The 19,350-nt window shown below is 38.8% G+C and overlaps 1 protein-coding gene across 1 annotated transcript in view; it reads left to right on the forward strand.

Annotated features, from left to right (window-relative positions):
• FANCA (FA complementation group A) overlaps window positions 1–19,350 on the forward strand; it is a 442,214-nt gene that overhangs the window by 249,949 nt on the left and 172,915 nt on the right. Inside the window, 1 exon segment of the mRNA XM_053699359.1 lies at window positions 489–617. Coding sequence (XP_053555334.1) covers window positions 489–617 — 129 coding nt within the window.

Consider the following 19,350-nt stretch of genomic DNA (forward strand, 5'->3'; position numbering starts at 1 on the left):
AGGAGTGTGAAGAATGGATAAATCTCAAAGCTCTAATTGTATTGTTGCTGGTTTCCTGGGACAAAACCAAATTTGTTTATATGCATAGGTAATATTTTGGCATGTATTTTTATATTATTTATTTTTAGTTTTATATATATATATATATATATATGTGTGTGTCTGAGAAAGGTATTGAAGAATAGAGAGTTTAGTGGGTGTTGCAATATTACATTCTGGTATATTCTGTCTTAACGACTTCAGCAATCTCTTAACAAGTTTTATATTTTGTGTTATCGGATGATTTGAATGAATGGATACATTATTTATATGTTTTTTGTCTAAGACTGTGAGCTAATAATTTACCAGGTTTATTCCCCTTGTAAAATGTGTAATGTGTCCGTAGTTGTTTGTGTTTACAAGACTTAGATTTTCTATTAGTGTCTGCCATGCATTTCGGACTTTTATTTCAAGCTCTGTATTTTTTATATTTTATGTTTCTTGCTTAGACAGGACTACCAGCGTTGGACTGTGAACCTGTTTTATCTACTAGAATCCTCTGAGGAAGGGGGTTGCAGTGGAGATATAGAGCAAGCCTGTACAGTCATGGTTGATACTATACTTGAGTTCTGCAGCAGGTGAGACAGCAGAAGTATTTTCTATTTCCATTCATATCAGTCATTTTGAAAGCCACTTGGTGTAATTAGATAGCTGCATCCACTGTGGAGACAAATGCAGTCATTTGTGCTGAGGAGTCTTTCTTTTGTGGGTACCAGTTTGCTTTTAAAGTCTATTCCACTTTTTAATTGATATTGCATTTTTGTTTCTATTTTTCTATCTTAAAGATAGTATTTCAAAGTTTTTCTTTTTTTTGGGGGGGGGGGGTGGATTTAAAAATCACATCCTAATTCTGACTACACCATAATTTTTGTGTCATAGTTGTAGAGGGTGATGCTTGCCCTTCTCTTCCACTGATACATAGGCACTTTTCCTTATCAGCCAGAGAGGATTAGTAGGACGTATAAAAACAATTCTACATTATTAGTTGCAATTTAAATCTAAACGGCTTTTATTTTTGTCATCTTTACATGTTGCCCTTTCATATGCATGACAAAATTTAATGCAAAGCCCCTTTAAATTTTTTGAGCCATGTGTTTATAGAGAGCATTTACATGGGGAATATGGTGGTGTCAATTCCACTATAAGTAAAATGCATTGAAAAGTCTGCAATTCTCACAATTAAATTTCAATGTACAACAATAAATATGTCAGTAAGTATTAACACTGTGCCCAAAAAAAGGAATAAGGAGGCAGAAACTTCCAAAAATAATCGTGGATAATGTAGATGGAGTTTTTTTATGTTTACACCTGAAAGAATAGAGAATGGAGCAACCATAGTGGGACTATGGTATTAATTTCTCTTGTAAGGTGTATCCAGTCCACGGATCATCCATTACTTGTGGGATATTCTCATTCCCAACAGGAAGTTGCAAGAGGAAACCCACAGCAGAGCTGCAATATAGCTCCTCCCCTAACTGTCATAGCCAGTCATTCTCTTGCAACTCTCAACAAGCAAGGAGGTCGTAAGAGAGAGTGGTTAAATATAGCTAGTTTATTTTCATCAATCAAAAGTTTCTTATTTTTAAATAGTACCGGAGTTGTGCTATTTTATCTCAGGCAGTAAATAGAAGAAGAATCTGCCTGAGGTTTCTATGATCTTAGCAGGTTGTAACTAAGATCCATTGCTGTTCTCACATATGTCTGAGGGGATTACACAGATGAGGTAAAATTTCAGCGAGAGAATGGCGTGCAGTTTATTCTGCTATCAGGTATGTGCAGTTATAATTTTTTCTAGAGATGGAAAACACTAGAAAATGCTGCTGATACCGGATTAATGTAAGTTAAGCCTGAATACAGTGATTTAATAACGACTGGTATCATGCTTACTCCCAGGGGTAATATCCTTATGATATTTACAATATAAAACGTTTGCTGGCATGTTTAATCGTTTTTATATATACTTTGGTGATAAAACTTTATTGGGGCCTAGTTTTTTCCACATGGCTGGCTTAAATTTTGTCTAGAAAATTTGTTTCTCTTAAAGGCACAGTACCATTTTTTATATTTGCTTGTTAACTTGATTTAAAGTGTTTTCCAAGCTTGCTAGTCTCATTGCTAGTCTGTACAAACATGTGACATAGAGGAAACTCCTTGTTCATTATGTTTAAAAGCCATGGTGGAACCCCCTCTTAGAATGTGTACCAAATGTACTGATTTCATTTTAGGCAATAAAGATAATTTTCTGTCTTTTAAAAATTTTTATCACCAGAGGAATCTGACGAGGGGGAAGTTATGCCGACTAACTTTCCCCACGTGTCAGACCCTTTGACTCCCGCTTAAGGGACTCACGCTCAAATGGCGCCAAGTACATCTAGGGCGCCCATAGCGTTTACTTTACAAGACATGGCGGCAGTCATGGATAATACACTGTCAGCGGTATTAGCCAGACTACCTGAACTTAGAGATAAGCGAGATAGCTCTGGGGTGAGACAAAATGCAGAGCATACTGACGCTTTAAGAACCATGTCTGATACTGCCTCACAATATGCAGAAGCTGAGGAAAGAGAGCTTCAGTCAGTGGGTGATGTTAATGACTCAGGAAGATACCTGATTCTAATATTTCTACATTTAAATTTAAGCTTGTACACCTCCGCGTGTTGCTTAGGGAGGTTTTAGCTGCTCTGAATGACTGTGTTTCCATTGCAGTGCCAGAGAAATTGTGTAGACTGGATAAATATTTGCAGTGCCGGTGTGTACTGATGTTTTTCCAATACCTAAAAGGTTTACAAAAATGATTAATAAGGAATGGGATAGACCAGGTGTGCCGTTCTCTTCCCCTCCTATTTTTAGAAAAATGTTTCCAATAGACGCCACCACACGGGACTTATGGCAGACAGTCCCTAAGGTGGAGGGAGCAGTTTCTACTCTAGCAAAGCGTACTACTATTCCTGTCGAGGACAGTTGAGCTTTTTTAGATCCAATGGATAAAAAATTAGAAGGTTACCTTAAGAAAATATTTATACAACAAGGTTTTATCCTACAGCCCCTTGCATGCATTGCCCGTCACTGCTGCTGCGGCATACTGGTTTGAGTCTCTGGAAGAGGCTTTACAGGTAGCGACTCCATTGGATGACATACTTGGCAAACTTAGAGCACTTAAGCTAGCCAATTCTTTTATTTCTGATGCCATTGTTCATTTGACTAAACTAACGGCTAAGAATTCTGGTTTTGCTATACAGGCGCGCAGAGCGCTATGGCTTAAATCATGGTCAGCTGACGTGACTTCAAAATCTAAGCTACTTAACACTCCCTTCAAGGGGCAGACCCTATTCGGGCCTGGTTTGAAGGAGATTATTGCTGATATCACTGGAGGAAAAGGTCATGCCCTTCCTCAGGACAGGTCCAAATCTAGGGCTAAACAGTCTAATTTTCGTGCCTTTCAAAACTTCAAGGCAGGTGCGGCATCAACTTCCTCTAATAATAAACAAGAGGGAACTTTTGCTCAATCTAAGACGGTCTGGAGACCAAACCAGACCTGGAAAAAAGGTAAGCAGGTCAAAAAAGCCTGCTGCTGCCTCTAAGACAGCATGAAGGAACGGCCCCCTATCCGGTAACGGATCTAGTAGGGGGCAGACTTTCACTCTTCGCCCAGGCGTGGGCAAGAGATGTTCAGGATCCCTGGGCGTTGGAAATTATATCCCAGGGATATCTTCTGGACTTCAAAGCTTCCCCCCCAAAAGGGAGATTTCACCTTTCACAATTATCTGCACACCAGATAAAGAGAGAGGCATTCTTACACTGTGTATGAGACCTCCTAGTTATGGGAGTGAACAGGAACAGGGTTTTTACTCAAATCTGTTTGTGGTTCTCAAAAAAGAGGGAACCTTCAGACCAATTTTGGATCTAAAGATCTTAAACAAATTCCTCAAAGTTCCGTCGTTCAAGATGGAAACTATTCGTACCATCCTACCACTGATCCAGGAGGGTCAATATATGACTACAGTGGATCTAAAGGATGCTTATCTTCACATTCCAATACACAAAGATCATCATCGGTTTCTCAGGTTTGCCTTTCAAGACAGGCATTACCAGTTGTAGCTCTTCCCTTTGGATTAGCTACAGCCCCAAGAATCTTTACAAAGGTTCTAGGGTCGCTTATAGCGGTCCTAAGGCCGCGGGGCATAGCAGTAGCCCCTTATTTAGACGACATCCTGATACAGGCGTCAAACTTCCAAATTGCCAAGTCTCATACAGACGTAGTACTGGCATTTATGAGGTCGCATGGGTGGAAAGTGAACGAGGAAAAGAGTTCTCTATCCCCACTCACAAGAGTTTCCTTTCTAGGGACTCTGATAGATTCTATAGAAATGAAAATTCACCTGACGGAGTCCAGATTATCAAAGCTTCTAAATTCCTGCCGGGTTCTTCATTCCATTCCGTGCCCTTCGGTGGCTCAGTGTATGGAAGTAATCGGCTTAATGGTAGCGGCAATGGAAATAGTGCCGTTTGCACGCTTACATCTCAGACCGCTGCAACTATTCATGCTCAGTCAGTGGAGCGGGATTTACACAGATTTGTCCCCTCAACTGAATCTGGACCAAGAGACCAGGGATTCTTTTCCCTGGTAGCTATCTCGGGTCCATCTGTCCAAAGGTATGACCTTTCGCAGGCCAGATTAGACAATTGTAACAACAAATGCCAGCCTTCTAGGTTGGGGTGCAGTCTGGAACTCCCTGAAGGCTCAGGGATCGTGGACTCAGGAGGAGTCTCTCCTTCCAATAAATATTCTGGAACTAAGAGCGATATTCAAGGCTCTTCAGGCTTGGCCTAGATACATGCTGAGAAAAATGGCAACAACAAGATACAGCACACAAACATATACCAAGCGTAGTGCACTACTGTCATCTGTGAGCTAGCATTTGCATAGTATTGTTAACTCATGAGAAAGTCCGTTCTTGATGCCGGGCACTTAAGTGTTAAAAACACGCTCCGGTTTAAAGATTTAGACAGATTACCGTCCTTGATATCTCATTATGTGTATTTGTTCCGGTACCGGATTAAGGATATAAAGTGAGAGTCCAAAGGATGGTACTAGTACTATTGCAAACTTGATCCCATGTGCTAATGACAGCTCCAACTTTAAACTTTCAGTGTGCAAGACGTATTACTGCATGGCTTACCTCCGCTATCTTCACACACTCTACGGTATTACCTGGCAGGATCTCATCCGTGGTGTGACTTACAGCGATGTATTCCGCCTATGCAGCTCTTCACTTGCTTGGTTGTGTTGTGTTCACTTGATATCGTCAGATTCACAGCATATCCACCATGCTGGCGTTCTCCACACTGTGTCTTGTTCTTTTGATATGTTAGAGCTCTTTTCTAATTAATTTGTTTATATTCATTTAGGATTGCCAGCACAATACGCTTTACCCTTTAGTTCTATCTGTGTGCACCCTATCTCTTGTATCAAAAAAAATATATATATATATATATATATATATATATATATAATACAACAGAAGTGAGTACACCCAGTGCAATATCACTTAAATGTCAAATAATTCAAAATTGTATAACCTAACAGTAACTGCATTACGTCTAAGTTTTACAGTAGTGTATTTACTCTTATGTGAAATTAAAAACGAACAGTTTAGATTTACTATATTAAAAATTCAGCCCAAAAGCAGGAAATCAATGCAACAAAAGTCAGTGCACCTCTCATTACTGAGATTCAAATCTTTTATTGTTTTCAATACTTTGCATGTCCACCTGTATTTTTGATGAGACTCAATCCTCCTTGGCATGGAGGAAACCAGTGTCGTACAAATTTCTGGAGAGTTGTTCTGCCCTTCTTTAGAGAGAATTTTTTTTCAGCTGCTCTTTGCTGGAGGCGTTGTGTTGCTCTACCATTCTCTTTAAAATACGCCAAAGTAGGGCTGCACGATTAATCGCATATGCGATTTAAAACCGTGATTAATCGCCGGGATTTTAAAACCGCGAGAAGTGGCGGTTTCTTCCTACATAAAAAATTCCTTTAGAAGTGGCTGTAATGCATTGATTTATTTGTGATTTCTTGCAAACCAGCTCCATCTAGTGGTTGCTTTTAGCACACATTTGTAAAATGGCTCTTTTACTTTCACTTTCTGTTCTCATAAGCAGCCGATCAATCAAGAAATCTTAAAGCAGAGCCCATGCAGGAATGAAGAGCAGAGAAAGCCACTTACTTATATTTCCCCCTAGGGACATCTGCAGTCTGAAACTTAGGGTATGTAAACATTATGGAACCTCCCACACAATCTCCTGCTCTCTGAGAAACGGCTTAAATACATAGCAGATGCAGTTAAGCCCACGGCTCCCAAAAAGGCTAAAACTGCAGTCCCCTCTGTTGCTGGGTTAACTTAACTGCATCTACAATGTATTTTATATCAACAAGGCACAGCATTTCTGAAAGGAGCAGACCCCCACCCCTACTGCTATATGCCTGTAATGGATTCCTGGACAGGAGCAGGGCTCATTTTAAGTCAAATTAAATGTTTAAAAAAGAAGAAAAAAAATATAATATATATATATATGTGTGTGTGTGTGTGGCTTACACTGCTTCATTTGTTAATCATACCACTGTCCACAGTTAGAATGACTGTCCAAGAAAACATGACAATGTTGTGTGTCATAAGACCTAATTAATAGCTAGTTGCTACTATTTAATCACATCACAGGCAGCAAATTTTATTTGAACTATTTTGTGGTTTGTATTTTTTTGCTCCAAGAGTGTATTGGACATTGAGAAACATGTACATTAAGATTCTGTAGTGTTAAATAAACTTTATAATGCAAAATGAAGGTGTTATAGTCATTTATAAGAAAATCGCGATTAAAACGCAATCGCATTTTTTTTTTTTTTAAAAAAGCGACTTTTTTTTTTGCCCATTTCGCCCAGCCCTACGCCAAAGGTGTTCTACTGGATTCAAGTCAGGTGACATACTTGGCCAGGTCATAGTTTTCACTTGTTTCTCCTTTAAAAACTCCTTTGAATCGTTATCATGCTGGAATATTCGTCCTCTGCCAAACTTCTGGAGACTAGGAGTCATCTTGTCAGCCAGTATTTTGGTATATTGCTGGCATTCATGGTGCCATCTATAAATGTTATCTCCCCAACACCTTTTGCAGTCCCATATCGTCACACTCCCACCTCCATGATTCACTGTTGGGACTATGCATTCACTGTAATAATCCAGACCAGGTTCACACCAAACATGCTGCACCCCATCTGAGCCGAAAAATTGTGTCTTGGCCATTTTACAAAATAATGTGCTCCCAGTATTCATCAGGCTTTTCATGTTGTTTAGCAAAGTTTAATCTTGCATTTTTGTGCAAGCAATGTTTTTTTTCCTTGAATGCTGTCCATAGAAGTTGACGTTATGCAATGTCCTTAGCACTGTCTGAGCTGTCACAGAAACTCCAATTTCTATCGATAATCCCTGAGCCAAATCTGAAGCACTTGCCTTGATGCAAATCTGAAGCACTTGCCTGTTACCTGTTTTTCAGAGCTAGATTGTTCAAGTAGCGCACTGTCCGTGGCGTCATTTTAGGAGGACAACCACTGCGGCTCTGATTTTTGGCACTGTGTATCGATTTATGCCTCCTGATTACTGCTGCAACTGTGTTCTGACTTATTTTTAGTTGGTCACCAATCTTCCTGTATCCTTTTCCATCTTTGTGAAGTCTCACAATCAGATTTCTTTCATGTAATTAGCAAGAGTCCATGAGCTAGTGACGTATGGGATATACATTCCTACCAGGAGGGGCAAAGTTTCCCAAACCTCAAAATGCCTATAAATACACCCCTCACCACACCCACAAATCAGTTTTTACAAACTTTGCCTCCTATGGAGGTGGTGAAGTAAGTTTGTGCTCTACGTTGATATGCGCTCCGCAGCAGGTTGGAGCCCGGTTTTCCTCTCAGCGTGCAGTGAATGTCAGAGGGATGTGAGGAGAGTATTGCCTGTTTGAATTCAATGATCTCCTTCTACGGGGTCTATTTCATAGGTTCTCTGTTATCGGTCGTAGAGATTCATCTCTTACCTCCCTTTTCAGATCGACGATATACTCTTATATATATATATATATATACCATTACCTCTGCTGATTTTCGTTTCAGTACTGGTTTGGCTTTCTACAAACATGTAGATGAGTGTCCTGGGGTAAGTAAGTCTTATTTTCTGTGACACTCTAAGCTATGGCTGGGCACTTTTTTAATAAAGTTCTAAATATATGTATTCAAACATTTATTTGCCTTGACTCAGGATGTTCAACATTCCTTATTTTCAGACAGTCAGTTTCATATTTGGGATAATGCATTTGAATCAATCATTTTTCTTACCTTAAAAAATTTGACTTTTTTTCCCTGTGGGCTGTTAGGCTCGCGGGGGCTGAAAATGCTTCTTTTTATTGCGTCATTCTTGGCGCGGACTTTTTTGGCGCAAAAAATCTTTTCTGTTTCCGGCGTCATACGTGTCGCCGGAAGTTGCGTCATATTTTGACGTTCTTTTGCGCCAAAGATGTCGGCGTTCCGGATGTGGCGTCATTTTTGGCGCCAAAAGCATTTAGGCGCCAAATAATGTGGGCGTCTTATTTGGCGCTAAAAAATATGGGCGTCGCTTTTGTCTCCACATTATTTAAGTCTCATTTTTCATTGCTTCTGGTTGCTAGAAGCTTGTTCCTTGGCATTTTTTCCCATTCCTGAAACTGTCATTTAAGGAATTTGATCAATTTTGCTTTATATGTTGTTTTTTCTCTTACATATTGCAAGATGTCTCACGTTGCATCTGAGTCAGAAGATACTTCAGGAAAATCGCTGTCTGGTGCTGGAACTACCAAAGCTAAGTGTATCTGCTGTAAACTTTTGGTAGCTGTTCCTCCAGCTGTTGTTTGTATTAATTGTCATGACAAACTTGTTAATGCAGATAATATTTCCTTTAGTAAAGTACCATTACCTGTTGCAGTTCCATCAACATCTAATGTTCAGAGTGTTCCTGATAACATAAGAGATTTTGTTTCTGAATCCATCAAGAAGGCTATGTCTGTTATTCCTCCTTCTAGTAAACATAAAAAATCTTTTAAAACTTCTCTTTATACAGATGAATTTTTAAATGAACATCATCATTCTGATTCTAATGACTCTTCTAGTTCAGAGGATTCTGTCTCAGAGGTTGATGCTGATAAATCTTCATATTTATTTAAAATGGAATTTATTCGTTCTTTACTTAAAGAAGTACTAATTGCTTTAGAAATTGAGGATTCTGGTCCTCTTGATACTAAATCTAAACGTTTAGATAAGGTCTTTAAATCTCCTGTGGTTATTCCAGAAGTTTTTCCTGTTCCTGGTGCTATTTCTGAAGTAATTTCCAGAGAGTGGAATAATTTGGGTAATTCATTTACTCCTTCTAAACGTTTTAAGCAATTATATCCTGTGCCGTCTGACAGATTAGAATTTTGGGACAAAATCCCTAAAGTTGATGGGGCTATTTCTACCCTTGCTAAACGTACTACTATTCCTACGGCAGATGGTACTTCCTTTAAGGATCTTTTAGATAGGAAAATTGAATCCTTTCTAAGAAAAGCTTATCTGTGTTCAGGTAATTTTCTTAGACCTGCTATATCATTGGCTGATGTTGCTGCAGCTTCAACTTTTTGGTTGGAAACTTTAGCGCAACAAGTAACAGATCATGATTCTCATAATATTATTATTCTTCTTCAACATGCTAATAATTTTATCTGTGATGCCATTTTTGATATTATCAGAGTTGATGTCAGGTTTATGTCTCTAGCTATTTTAGCTAGAAGAGCTTTATGGCTTAAAACTTGGAATGCTGATATGTCTTCTAAATCAACTCTACTTTCCCTTTCTTTCCAGGGTAACAAATTATTTGGTTCTCAGTTGGATTCTATTATCTCAACTGTTACTGGTGGGAAAGGAACTTTTTTACCACAGGATAAAAAATCTAAGGGTAAAAACAGGGCTAATAATCGTTTTCGTTCCTTTCGTTTCAACAAAGAACAAAAGCCTGATCCTTCATCCTCAGGAGCAGTTTCAGTTTGGAAACCATCTCCAGTCTGGAATAAATCCAAGCCTTCTAGAAAAGCAAAGCCAGCTTCTAAGTCCACATGAAGGTGCGGCCCTCATTCCAGCTCAGCTGGTAGGGGGCAGGTTACGTTTTTTCAAAGAAATTTGGATCAATTCTGTTCACAATCTTTGGATTCAGAACATCGTTTCAGAAGGGTACAGAATTGGTTTCAAGATAAGACCTCCTGCAAAGAGATTTTTTCTTTCCCGTGTCCCAGTAAATCCAGTGAAAGCTCAAGCATTTCTGAAATGTGTTTCAGATCTAGAGTTGGCTGGAGTAATTATGCCAGTTCCAGTTCTGGAACAGGGGCTGGGGTTTTATTCGAATCTCTTCATTGTACCAAAGAAGGAGAATTCCTTCAGACCAGTTCTGGATCTAAAAATATTGAATCGTTATGTAAGGATACCAACATTCAAAATGGTAACTGTAAGGACTATCTTGCCTTTTGTTCAGCAAGGGCATTATATGTCCACAATAGATTTACAGGATGCATATCTGCATATTCCGATTCATCCAGATCACTATCAGTTCCTGAGATTCTCTTTTCTGGACAAGCATTACCAGTTTGTGGCTCTGCCGTTTGGCCTAGCTACAGCTCCAAGAATTTTTACAAAGGTTCTCGGTGCCCTTCTGTCTGTAATCAGAGAACAGGGTATTGTGGTATTTCCTTATTTGGACAATATCTTGGTACTTGCTCAGTCTTTACATTTTGCAGAATCTCATACGAATCGACTTGTGTTGTTTCTTCAAGATCATGGTTGGAGGATCAATTCACTAAAAAGTTCATTGATTCCTCAGACAAGGGTAACCTTTCTGGGTTTCCAGATAGATTCAGTGTCCATGACTCTGTCTTTGACAGACAAGAGATGTCTAAAATTAATTTCAGCTTGTCGAAACCTTCAGTCACAATCATTCCCTTCGGTAGCCTTATGCATGGAAATTCTAGGTCTTATGACTGCTGCATCGGACGCGATCCCCTTTGCTCGTTTTCACATGCGACCTCTTCAGCTCTGTATGCTGAATCAATGGTGCAGGGATTACACAAAGATATCTCAATTAATATCTTTAAAACCGATTGTACGACACTCTCTGACGTGGTGGATAGATCACCATCGTTTAATTCAGGGGGCTTCTTTTGTTCTTCCGACCTGGACTGTAATTTCAACAGATGCAAGTCTTACAGGTTGGGGAGCTGTGTGGGGATCTCTGACGGCACAAGGAGTTTGGGAATCTCAGGAGGTGAGATTACCGATCAATATTTTGGAACTCCGTGCAATTTTCAGAGCTCTTCAGTCTTGGCCTCTTCTGAAGAGAGAATCGTTCATTTGTTTTCAGACAGACTATGTCACAACTGTGGCATACATCAATCATCAAGGAGGAACTCACAGTCCTCTGGCTATGAAAGAAGTATCTCGAATTCTGGTTTGGGCGGAATCCAGCTCCTGTCTAATCTCTGCGGTTCATATCCCAGGTATAGACAATTGGGAAGCGGATTATCTCAGTCGCCAAACGTTGCATCCGGGCGAATGGTCTCTTCACCCAGAGGTATTTCTTCAGATTGTTCAAATGTGGGAACTTCCAGAAATAGATCTGATGGCGTCTCATCTAAACAAGAAACTTCCCAGGTATCTGTCCAGATTCCGGGATCCTCAGGCGGAGGCAGTGGATGCATTATCACTTCCTTGGAAGTATCATCCTGCCTATATCTTTCCGCCTCTAGTTCTTCTTCCAAGAGTAATCTCCAAGATTCTGAAGGAATGCTCGTTTGTTCTGCTGGTAGCTCCGGCATGGCCTCACAGGTTTTGGTATGCGGATCTTGTCCGGATGGCCTCTTGCCAACCGTGGACTCTTCCGTTAAGACCAGACCTTCTGTCGCAAGGTCCTTTTTTCCATCAGGATCTCAAATCCTTAAATTTAAAGGTATGGAGATTGAACGCTTGATTCTTGGTCAAAGAGGTTTCTCTGACTCTGTGATTAATACTATGTTACAGGCTTGTAAATCTGTATCTAGAGAGATATATTATAGAGTCTGGAAGACTTATATTTCTTGGTGTCTTTCTCATCATTTTTCTTGGCATTCTTTTAGAATACCGAGAATTTTACAGTTTCTTCAGGATGGTTTAGATAAAGGTTTGTCCGCAAGTTCCTTGAAAGGACAAATCTCTGCTCTTTCTGTTCTTTTTCACAGAAAGATTGCTAATCTTCCTGATATTCATTGTTTTGTACAAGCTTTGGTTCGTATAAAACCTGTCATTAAGTCAATTTCTCCTCCTTGGAGTTTGAATTTAGTTCTGGGGGCTCTTCAAGCTCCTCCTTTTGAACCCATGCATTCATTGGACATTAAATTACTTTCTTGGAAAGTTTTATTCCTTTTGGCGATCTCTTCTGCCAGAAGAGTCTCTGAATTATCTGCTCTTTCTTGTGAGTCTCCTTTTCTGATTTTTCATCAGGATAAGGCGGTGTTGCGAACTTCTTTTCAATTTTTACCTAAGGTTGTGAATTCCAACAACATTAGTAGAGAAATTGTGGTTCCTTCATTATGTCCTAATCCTAAGAATTCTAAGGAGAAATCGTTGCATTCTTTGGATGTTGTTAGAGCTTTGAAATATTATGTTGAAGCTACTAAGTCTTTCCGAAAGACTTCTAGTCTATTTGTTATCTTTTCCGGTTCTAGAAAAGGCCAGAAAGCTTCTGCCATTTCTTTGGCATCTTGGTTGAAATCTTTAATTCATCATGCCTATGTCGAGTCGGGTAAAACTCTGCCTCAAAGGATTACAGCTCATTCTACTAGGTCAGTTTCTACTTCCTGGGCGTTTAGGAATGAAGCTTCGGTTGATCAGATTTGCAAAGCAGCAACTTGGTCCTCTTTGCATACTTTTACTAAATTCTACCATTTTGATGTGTTTTCTTCTTCTGAAGCAGTTTTTGGTAGAAAAGTATTTCAGGCAGCGGTTTCAGTTTGAATCTTCTGCTTATGTTTTCATTAAACTTTATTTTGGGTGTGGATTATTTTCAGCAGGAATTGGCTGTCTTTATTTTATCCCTCCCTCTCTAGTGACTCTTGTGTGGAAAGATCCACATCTTGGGTAGTCATTATCCCATACGTCACTAGCTCATGGACTCTTGCTAATTATATGAAAGAAAACATAATTTATGTTAGAACTTACCTGATAAATTCATTTCTTTCATATTAGCAAGAGTCCATGAGGCCCACCCTTTTTGTGGTGGTTATGATTTTTTTGTATAAAGCACAATTATTCCAATTCCTTATTTTATATGCTTTCGCACTTTTTTCTTATCACCCCACTTCTTGGCTATTCGTTAAACTGATTTGTGGGTGTGGTGAGGGGTGTATTTATAGGCATTTTGAGGTTTGGGAAACTTTGCCCCTCCTGGTAGGAATGTATATCCCATACGTCACTAGCTCATGGACTCTTGCTAATATGAAAGAAATGAATTTATCAGGTAAGTTCTTACATAAATTATGTTTTTTCAATTCCTCTGGCAATTCTTTTCCATGTGGAGACGTAATGCAAACTTGCAGATAGACACAGCCCATTGGCTTTACTGTTCTGGTAACTATGTTCATGCAATTAGGCTAATTGGAAATCATAGGTGTACTCAATTTTGTTTCAGTGATCTAACTTGTGTGTCAGTGACCACAGGTGTATTCACTTTTATTTAATTAAGTTTCTACTTTGGGGCCTATATTTTCAATATAATCTTTCTAAAGTATTTGTTTTTAATTGACATAAAATAAAACAATTATTGAGGTAATACAGTTTTGAATAATTTGATATTTAAATGATATTGCCCTGTGGTGTACTCACTTTTGTTGTATACTGTATGTGTGCATGTGTGTGTGTGTGTGTGTGTGTGTGTGTGTATATATATATATATATATATATATATGTCAAAAAGACTAACTTTCTCATGAAAAAAAATCACTACTCACCCTTAAAAAAGAAAAAAATACAAATGACTGAAATGTGCAGCCTCTTTGGAGACTTGTGTAAAGACCTGAATCAAGTAGTCCAAAGGGTTACCAATCTGGAAGATGGACTTACCAACCTACATAAAGAAATGAGATACGTCAGCTCTGGTGTCTTCTCAAGATGAGACAATTAAATTATGGACAAAACCGGAGCCGCTGAAACAATTTGCCTATTAGAGGAGTCCCTGAATCTGTCACCCCTACGGCCATGGCTATCTCCAAGACTTAATTTGATCCATCAAAGGCACACCTGATGCAGGAGGGATTACATTTGAAAGAGAGCACAGAGCCTTGAGATCCAAGCCACCGCTGAAGGCACCACTCAGGCATCATAGTCAGTATGTTGAATTTAAAAGATAAAGACATACTAAGAAACATTTGAACCACACGCAGGAATCTAAATTCAAGTCTTATATGATATAAGCCCTACCACTTTGCAAAAGAGACGTGCTCTCAAATTTGTCACTGATGCTCTGCGTTAAAACACAATTATATACCATTGGGGATTAGACTACTTTGTTCCTGACAAAATAGGAATGTCTCTTAGAATCTACTAGGATCCTGCCAATTACATGGTCTGACGATGCATTAGTACTTTGTGCTATAGATTGTCCGAAGACCCCTATCATACCATTTCAATGGAAATTAGATGATCTACTGCTAGATAATAAACTTCACCAGAAGCACATCGAGCAGTCATTACTCCACAAAACGAATGTCTCCAACAATCTGGGAAGCACATAAATGCTTTATACTAGGCAAACTTATACAAATTAAGGCTAAGCAAGGAAAGGACAAAATAATTGACCATAACTCTCGCCTCACTAAAATTTGAGGCTTAGAAAAACAACATAAACTAACTCCTTCAGATGAAAAACTCATACATTCTTTAACACAAGCGAGAAATATATTTATTTGGAGAATACCAAAAGAAAGCCTATACACAAAACAACACTTCTTCAAAAGTGGAAACAAGGCAGGAAAACAACTTGCTTGGCTCCTACAATGTAATCGCCTTAAATCTTTTGTACATACCATTAACAATAATAAAGGCCGTCTCCCTAGAGTAGAAAGTAAAGAAATAGCAGAGGTATTTCACAAGTACTGTTCCTCTCTTTATAATTTGAAAGGTAGTTCAATGAAACATGTCCCCTCCAATGACCAAATTCCCACATCATCCGTGCATACTGAATATGTTAATGAAATTGTTGCTCCCTATCTAGACTCTGTAGACTCCAAAACTCTAGATTTACCAATTTCATGTGAAGAGATAGCCAATGCAATTAAAAAACTTCAGTCAGGTAAGTGCCCAGACCCTGACTGTTACAGCGCCAAATAATATAAAACATTTTCTAAGCTCCTGTCTCCTCATCTGGCTAAAGTATTTAATTCCCTATCTGATAACAATGGATTTACATCATCCATGCTCGAAGCCCACATAGCAATCCTACCTAAACCTGGTAAACCATCTACTAAACCAGAAAATGTCAGGCCAATATCCCTTCTAATCTTAGACATAAAGATATTTGGTAAAATCTTAGAATAAACATATGTCACACCTGATATCTCCAGATCAAGTGGGGTTCATTCCATGGAGAGAAGTTGGGGACAGCACCCTGCGCGTAACTCAACTTATCACTTAATCCTGTATTCATAACACCCCCCTCACTTTAATTTGGACAGACGCTTAGAAGGCCTTTGACAGGGTGAATTGGGAATTTCTCAGATCTACCCGGTCACACATGAATATAGGACACAAGTATATTAACATGGTCTTTTCACTGTACTTTGACCTGACAGCAAGGGTCAAGGTCAATGGTATTCTTTCTCAACCGTTCAAGATTAGAAATGGCACCCATCATTCCCGCTATCTATTGAGAACCTCACACAAAGGATTAGGAAGAACCCAAGCACAAAAGGTATTCAAATTTTGATACTGAACATAAAATGGCGTTGTACGCCAATGACATCCTGTTCTCACTGACAAATTTAGATAGCTCTTTCCCAGCCCTATTGACAGAATTAGAAGAATATTGCAAACGCTTAAATTTCCACCTAAATTTGGACAAATCAGAACTATTGAACATTACAACACCAGAGGGGATAATGACAAAAGTCATATTATGTACATTGAAAATCCAACATAAAAAGATGAGATAATTGGGAATTTATCCTGATCCTTACTCCTTCTTTGAATATAATTATCAAACCTTACTTACTGCTATCACTAATAATCTATCTAGCTGGTGAAATAAACCGTTATCTTGGATGGGACAGGTAAATGCTATTAAAATGAATGTTCTCCCAATAATTATTTATATTTTGCAAACCCTTCCCAACCCCTTAGCATATAATTTCCTTCTTAATATGAGGAGAGTCCACAGCTTCATTCCTTGTGGGAAATACAGAACCTGGCCACCAGGAGGAGGCAAAGACACCCCAGGCAACGGCTTAAATACCTCCCCCACTTCCCTCATATCCCAGTCATTCTTTGCCTTTCGTCACAGGGGACGCCTCTGATGCTTCAGAGGATGCTCTTTCTGGGTCGGAATCGGCTGCCTCTAAACCTCCGGCTGCAGAGGAACCAGACTTTAGATTTAGGATCGAACACTTACGCTTTCTGTTGAAGGAAGTTTTGACTACTTTAGAGGTTCCAGAACCTAAATTACCAGAGGAGCCTTCTATTCCTAAATTTGATAAGGTTTATGAGAACAGGGTGGTGCCACAGACTTTCAGGGTTCCCGTAAAGATGGCGAATATTATTAAGAATGCATGGGAATAGGCAATTGTCCATGAGCTAGTGACATATGGGATATACAATCCTACCAGGAGGGGCAAAGTTTCCCAAACCTCAAAATGCCTATAAATACACCCCTCACCACACCCACAATTCAGTTTTACAAACTTTGCCTCCTATGGAGGTGGTGAAGTAAGTTTGTACTTAGATTTCTACGTTGATATGAGCTTCTCAGCATTGTTGAAGCCCGATTCCTCTCAGAGTACAGCGAATGTCAGAGGGACGTGAAGGGAGTATCACTTATTTGAATACGAGGATTTCCCTAACGGGGGTCTATTTCATAGGTTCTCTGTTATCGGTCGTAGAGATTCATCTCCTACCTCCCTTTTCAGATCGACGATATACTCTCAATTTACCATTACCTCTACTAATAACTGTTTTAGTACTGGTTTGGCTATCTGCTATATGTGGATAGGTGTCTTTTGGTAAGTATGTTTTTATTACTTAAGACACTCTCAGCTATGGTTTGGCACTTTATGCAATTATATAAAGTTCTAAATATATGTATTGTACTTATATTTGCCATGAGTCAGGTTCATGTATTTCCTTCTGCAGACTGTCAGTTTCATATTTGGGAATATAAACACTTTAAGAAATTTATTTCTTACCTGGGGTTTAGTCTTTTTTTCAATTTGACTACTTTTTGCAATTGCGGGTGTGTCAAATGCTAGACTTTATTGCGTCATTTTTGTCGCGAACTTTTTTTGTCGCGAAAAAATACGTTTATGACGCAACTTCGTCATTTCCAGGCGTCATACGTGACGTCGAGACCTTTCACACGGCGGCGTCATTAGTGACGCAAGCGTGTCATTTCCGGTCATTTTTGGCGGCAAAAAAGTTTACGTTACGTTGTGCGTCATCCTTGGCGCCAAATTTTTTTCATTATTTCAATACTCCATTGATGTTTGCCTCCTGCTTTCTTCTCTATCAAGAGGCCTATGCTTTTGCATTTTTTCCCATTCCTGAAACTATCATTTAAGGAAATAGATAATTTTGCTTTATATGTTGTTTTTTCTCTTACATTGAGCAAGATGTCCCAATCTGATCCTGTCTCTGAAGTTTCTGCTGGAACATTGCTGCCTGACATCGGTTCTACCAAAGCTAAGTGCATTTGTTGTAAAATTGTAGAAATTATTCCACCAAATGTCATTTGTAATAGTTGTCATGATAAACTTTTACATGCAGATAGTGTTTCTATCAGTAATAGTACATTGCCAGTTGCAGTTCCTTCAACTTCTAATGTGCATGATATACCTGTAAATTTTAAAGAATTTGTTTCTGATTCTATTATGAAGGCTTTGTCTGCATTTCCACCTTCTAATAAACGTAAAAGGTCTTTTAAAACTTCTCATTTAGCTTATGAAATTTCAAATGACCAACAACATAATAATTTATCCTCTTCTGATGAGGATCTATCTGAAACAGAAGATCCTTCCTCAGATATTGACACTGACAAATCTACTTATTTATTTAAAATAGAGTATATGCGTTCTTTATTAAAAGAAGTGTTAATTACTTTGGATATTGAGGTAACCAGTCCTATGGACGTTCAGTCTAATAAACGTTTAAATACTGTTTTTAAACCTCCTGTGGTTTCCCCAGGTGTTTTTCCCATTCCTGAGGCTATTTCTGATATGATTTCTAGGGAATGGAATAAGCCAGGTACTTCCTTTATTCCTTCTTCAAGGTTTAAGAGATTGTATCCTTTACCAACAAAATCAATAGAGTTTTGGGAAAAGATCCCCAAAGTTGAAGGGGCTATTTCTACTCTTGCTAAACGTACCACTATTCCTATGGAAGATAGCACTTCCTTTAAGGATCCTTTAGATAGGAAGCTTGAATCTTATCTAAGGAAGGCCTATTTATATTCAGGTCATCTTCTCAGACCTGCTATTTCTTTGGGTGATGTTGCGGCTGCATCAACTTTCTGGTTGGAAAATTTAGCGCAACATGAATTGGATTCTGACATATCTAGCATTGTTCGCTTACTGCAACATGCTAATCATTTTATTTGTGATGCCATTTTTGATATTATCAAAATTGATGTTAGATCCATGTCTTTAGCTGTATTAGCTAGAAGAGCTTTGTGGCTTAAATCTTGAAATGCTGATATGACATCTAAATCTAGATTACTATCTCTTTCTTTCCAAGGTAATAATTTATTTGGTTCTCAGTTGGATTCTATTATTTCAACTATCACTGGAGGAAAAGGAGTTTTTTTGCCTCAGGATAAAAAACCTAAGGGTAAATCTAAGGCTTCTAACCGTTTTCGTTCTTTTCGTCAGAATAAGGAACAAAAACTCAATCCTCCTCCCAAGGAATCTGCTTCCAGTTGGAAGCCTTCCTCAAATTGGAATAAATCCAAGCCATTTAGGAAACCAAAGTCTGCCCCT

This window comes from Bombina bombina, chromosome 1, assembly GCF_027579735.1.
Source record: "Bombina bombina isolate aBomBom1 chromosome 1, aBomBom1.pri, whole genome shotgun sequence".
Classification (NCBI taxonomy): Eukaryota; Metazoa; Chordata; class Amphibia; order Anura; family Bombinatoridae; genus Bombina; species Bombina bombina.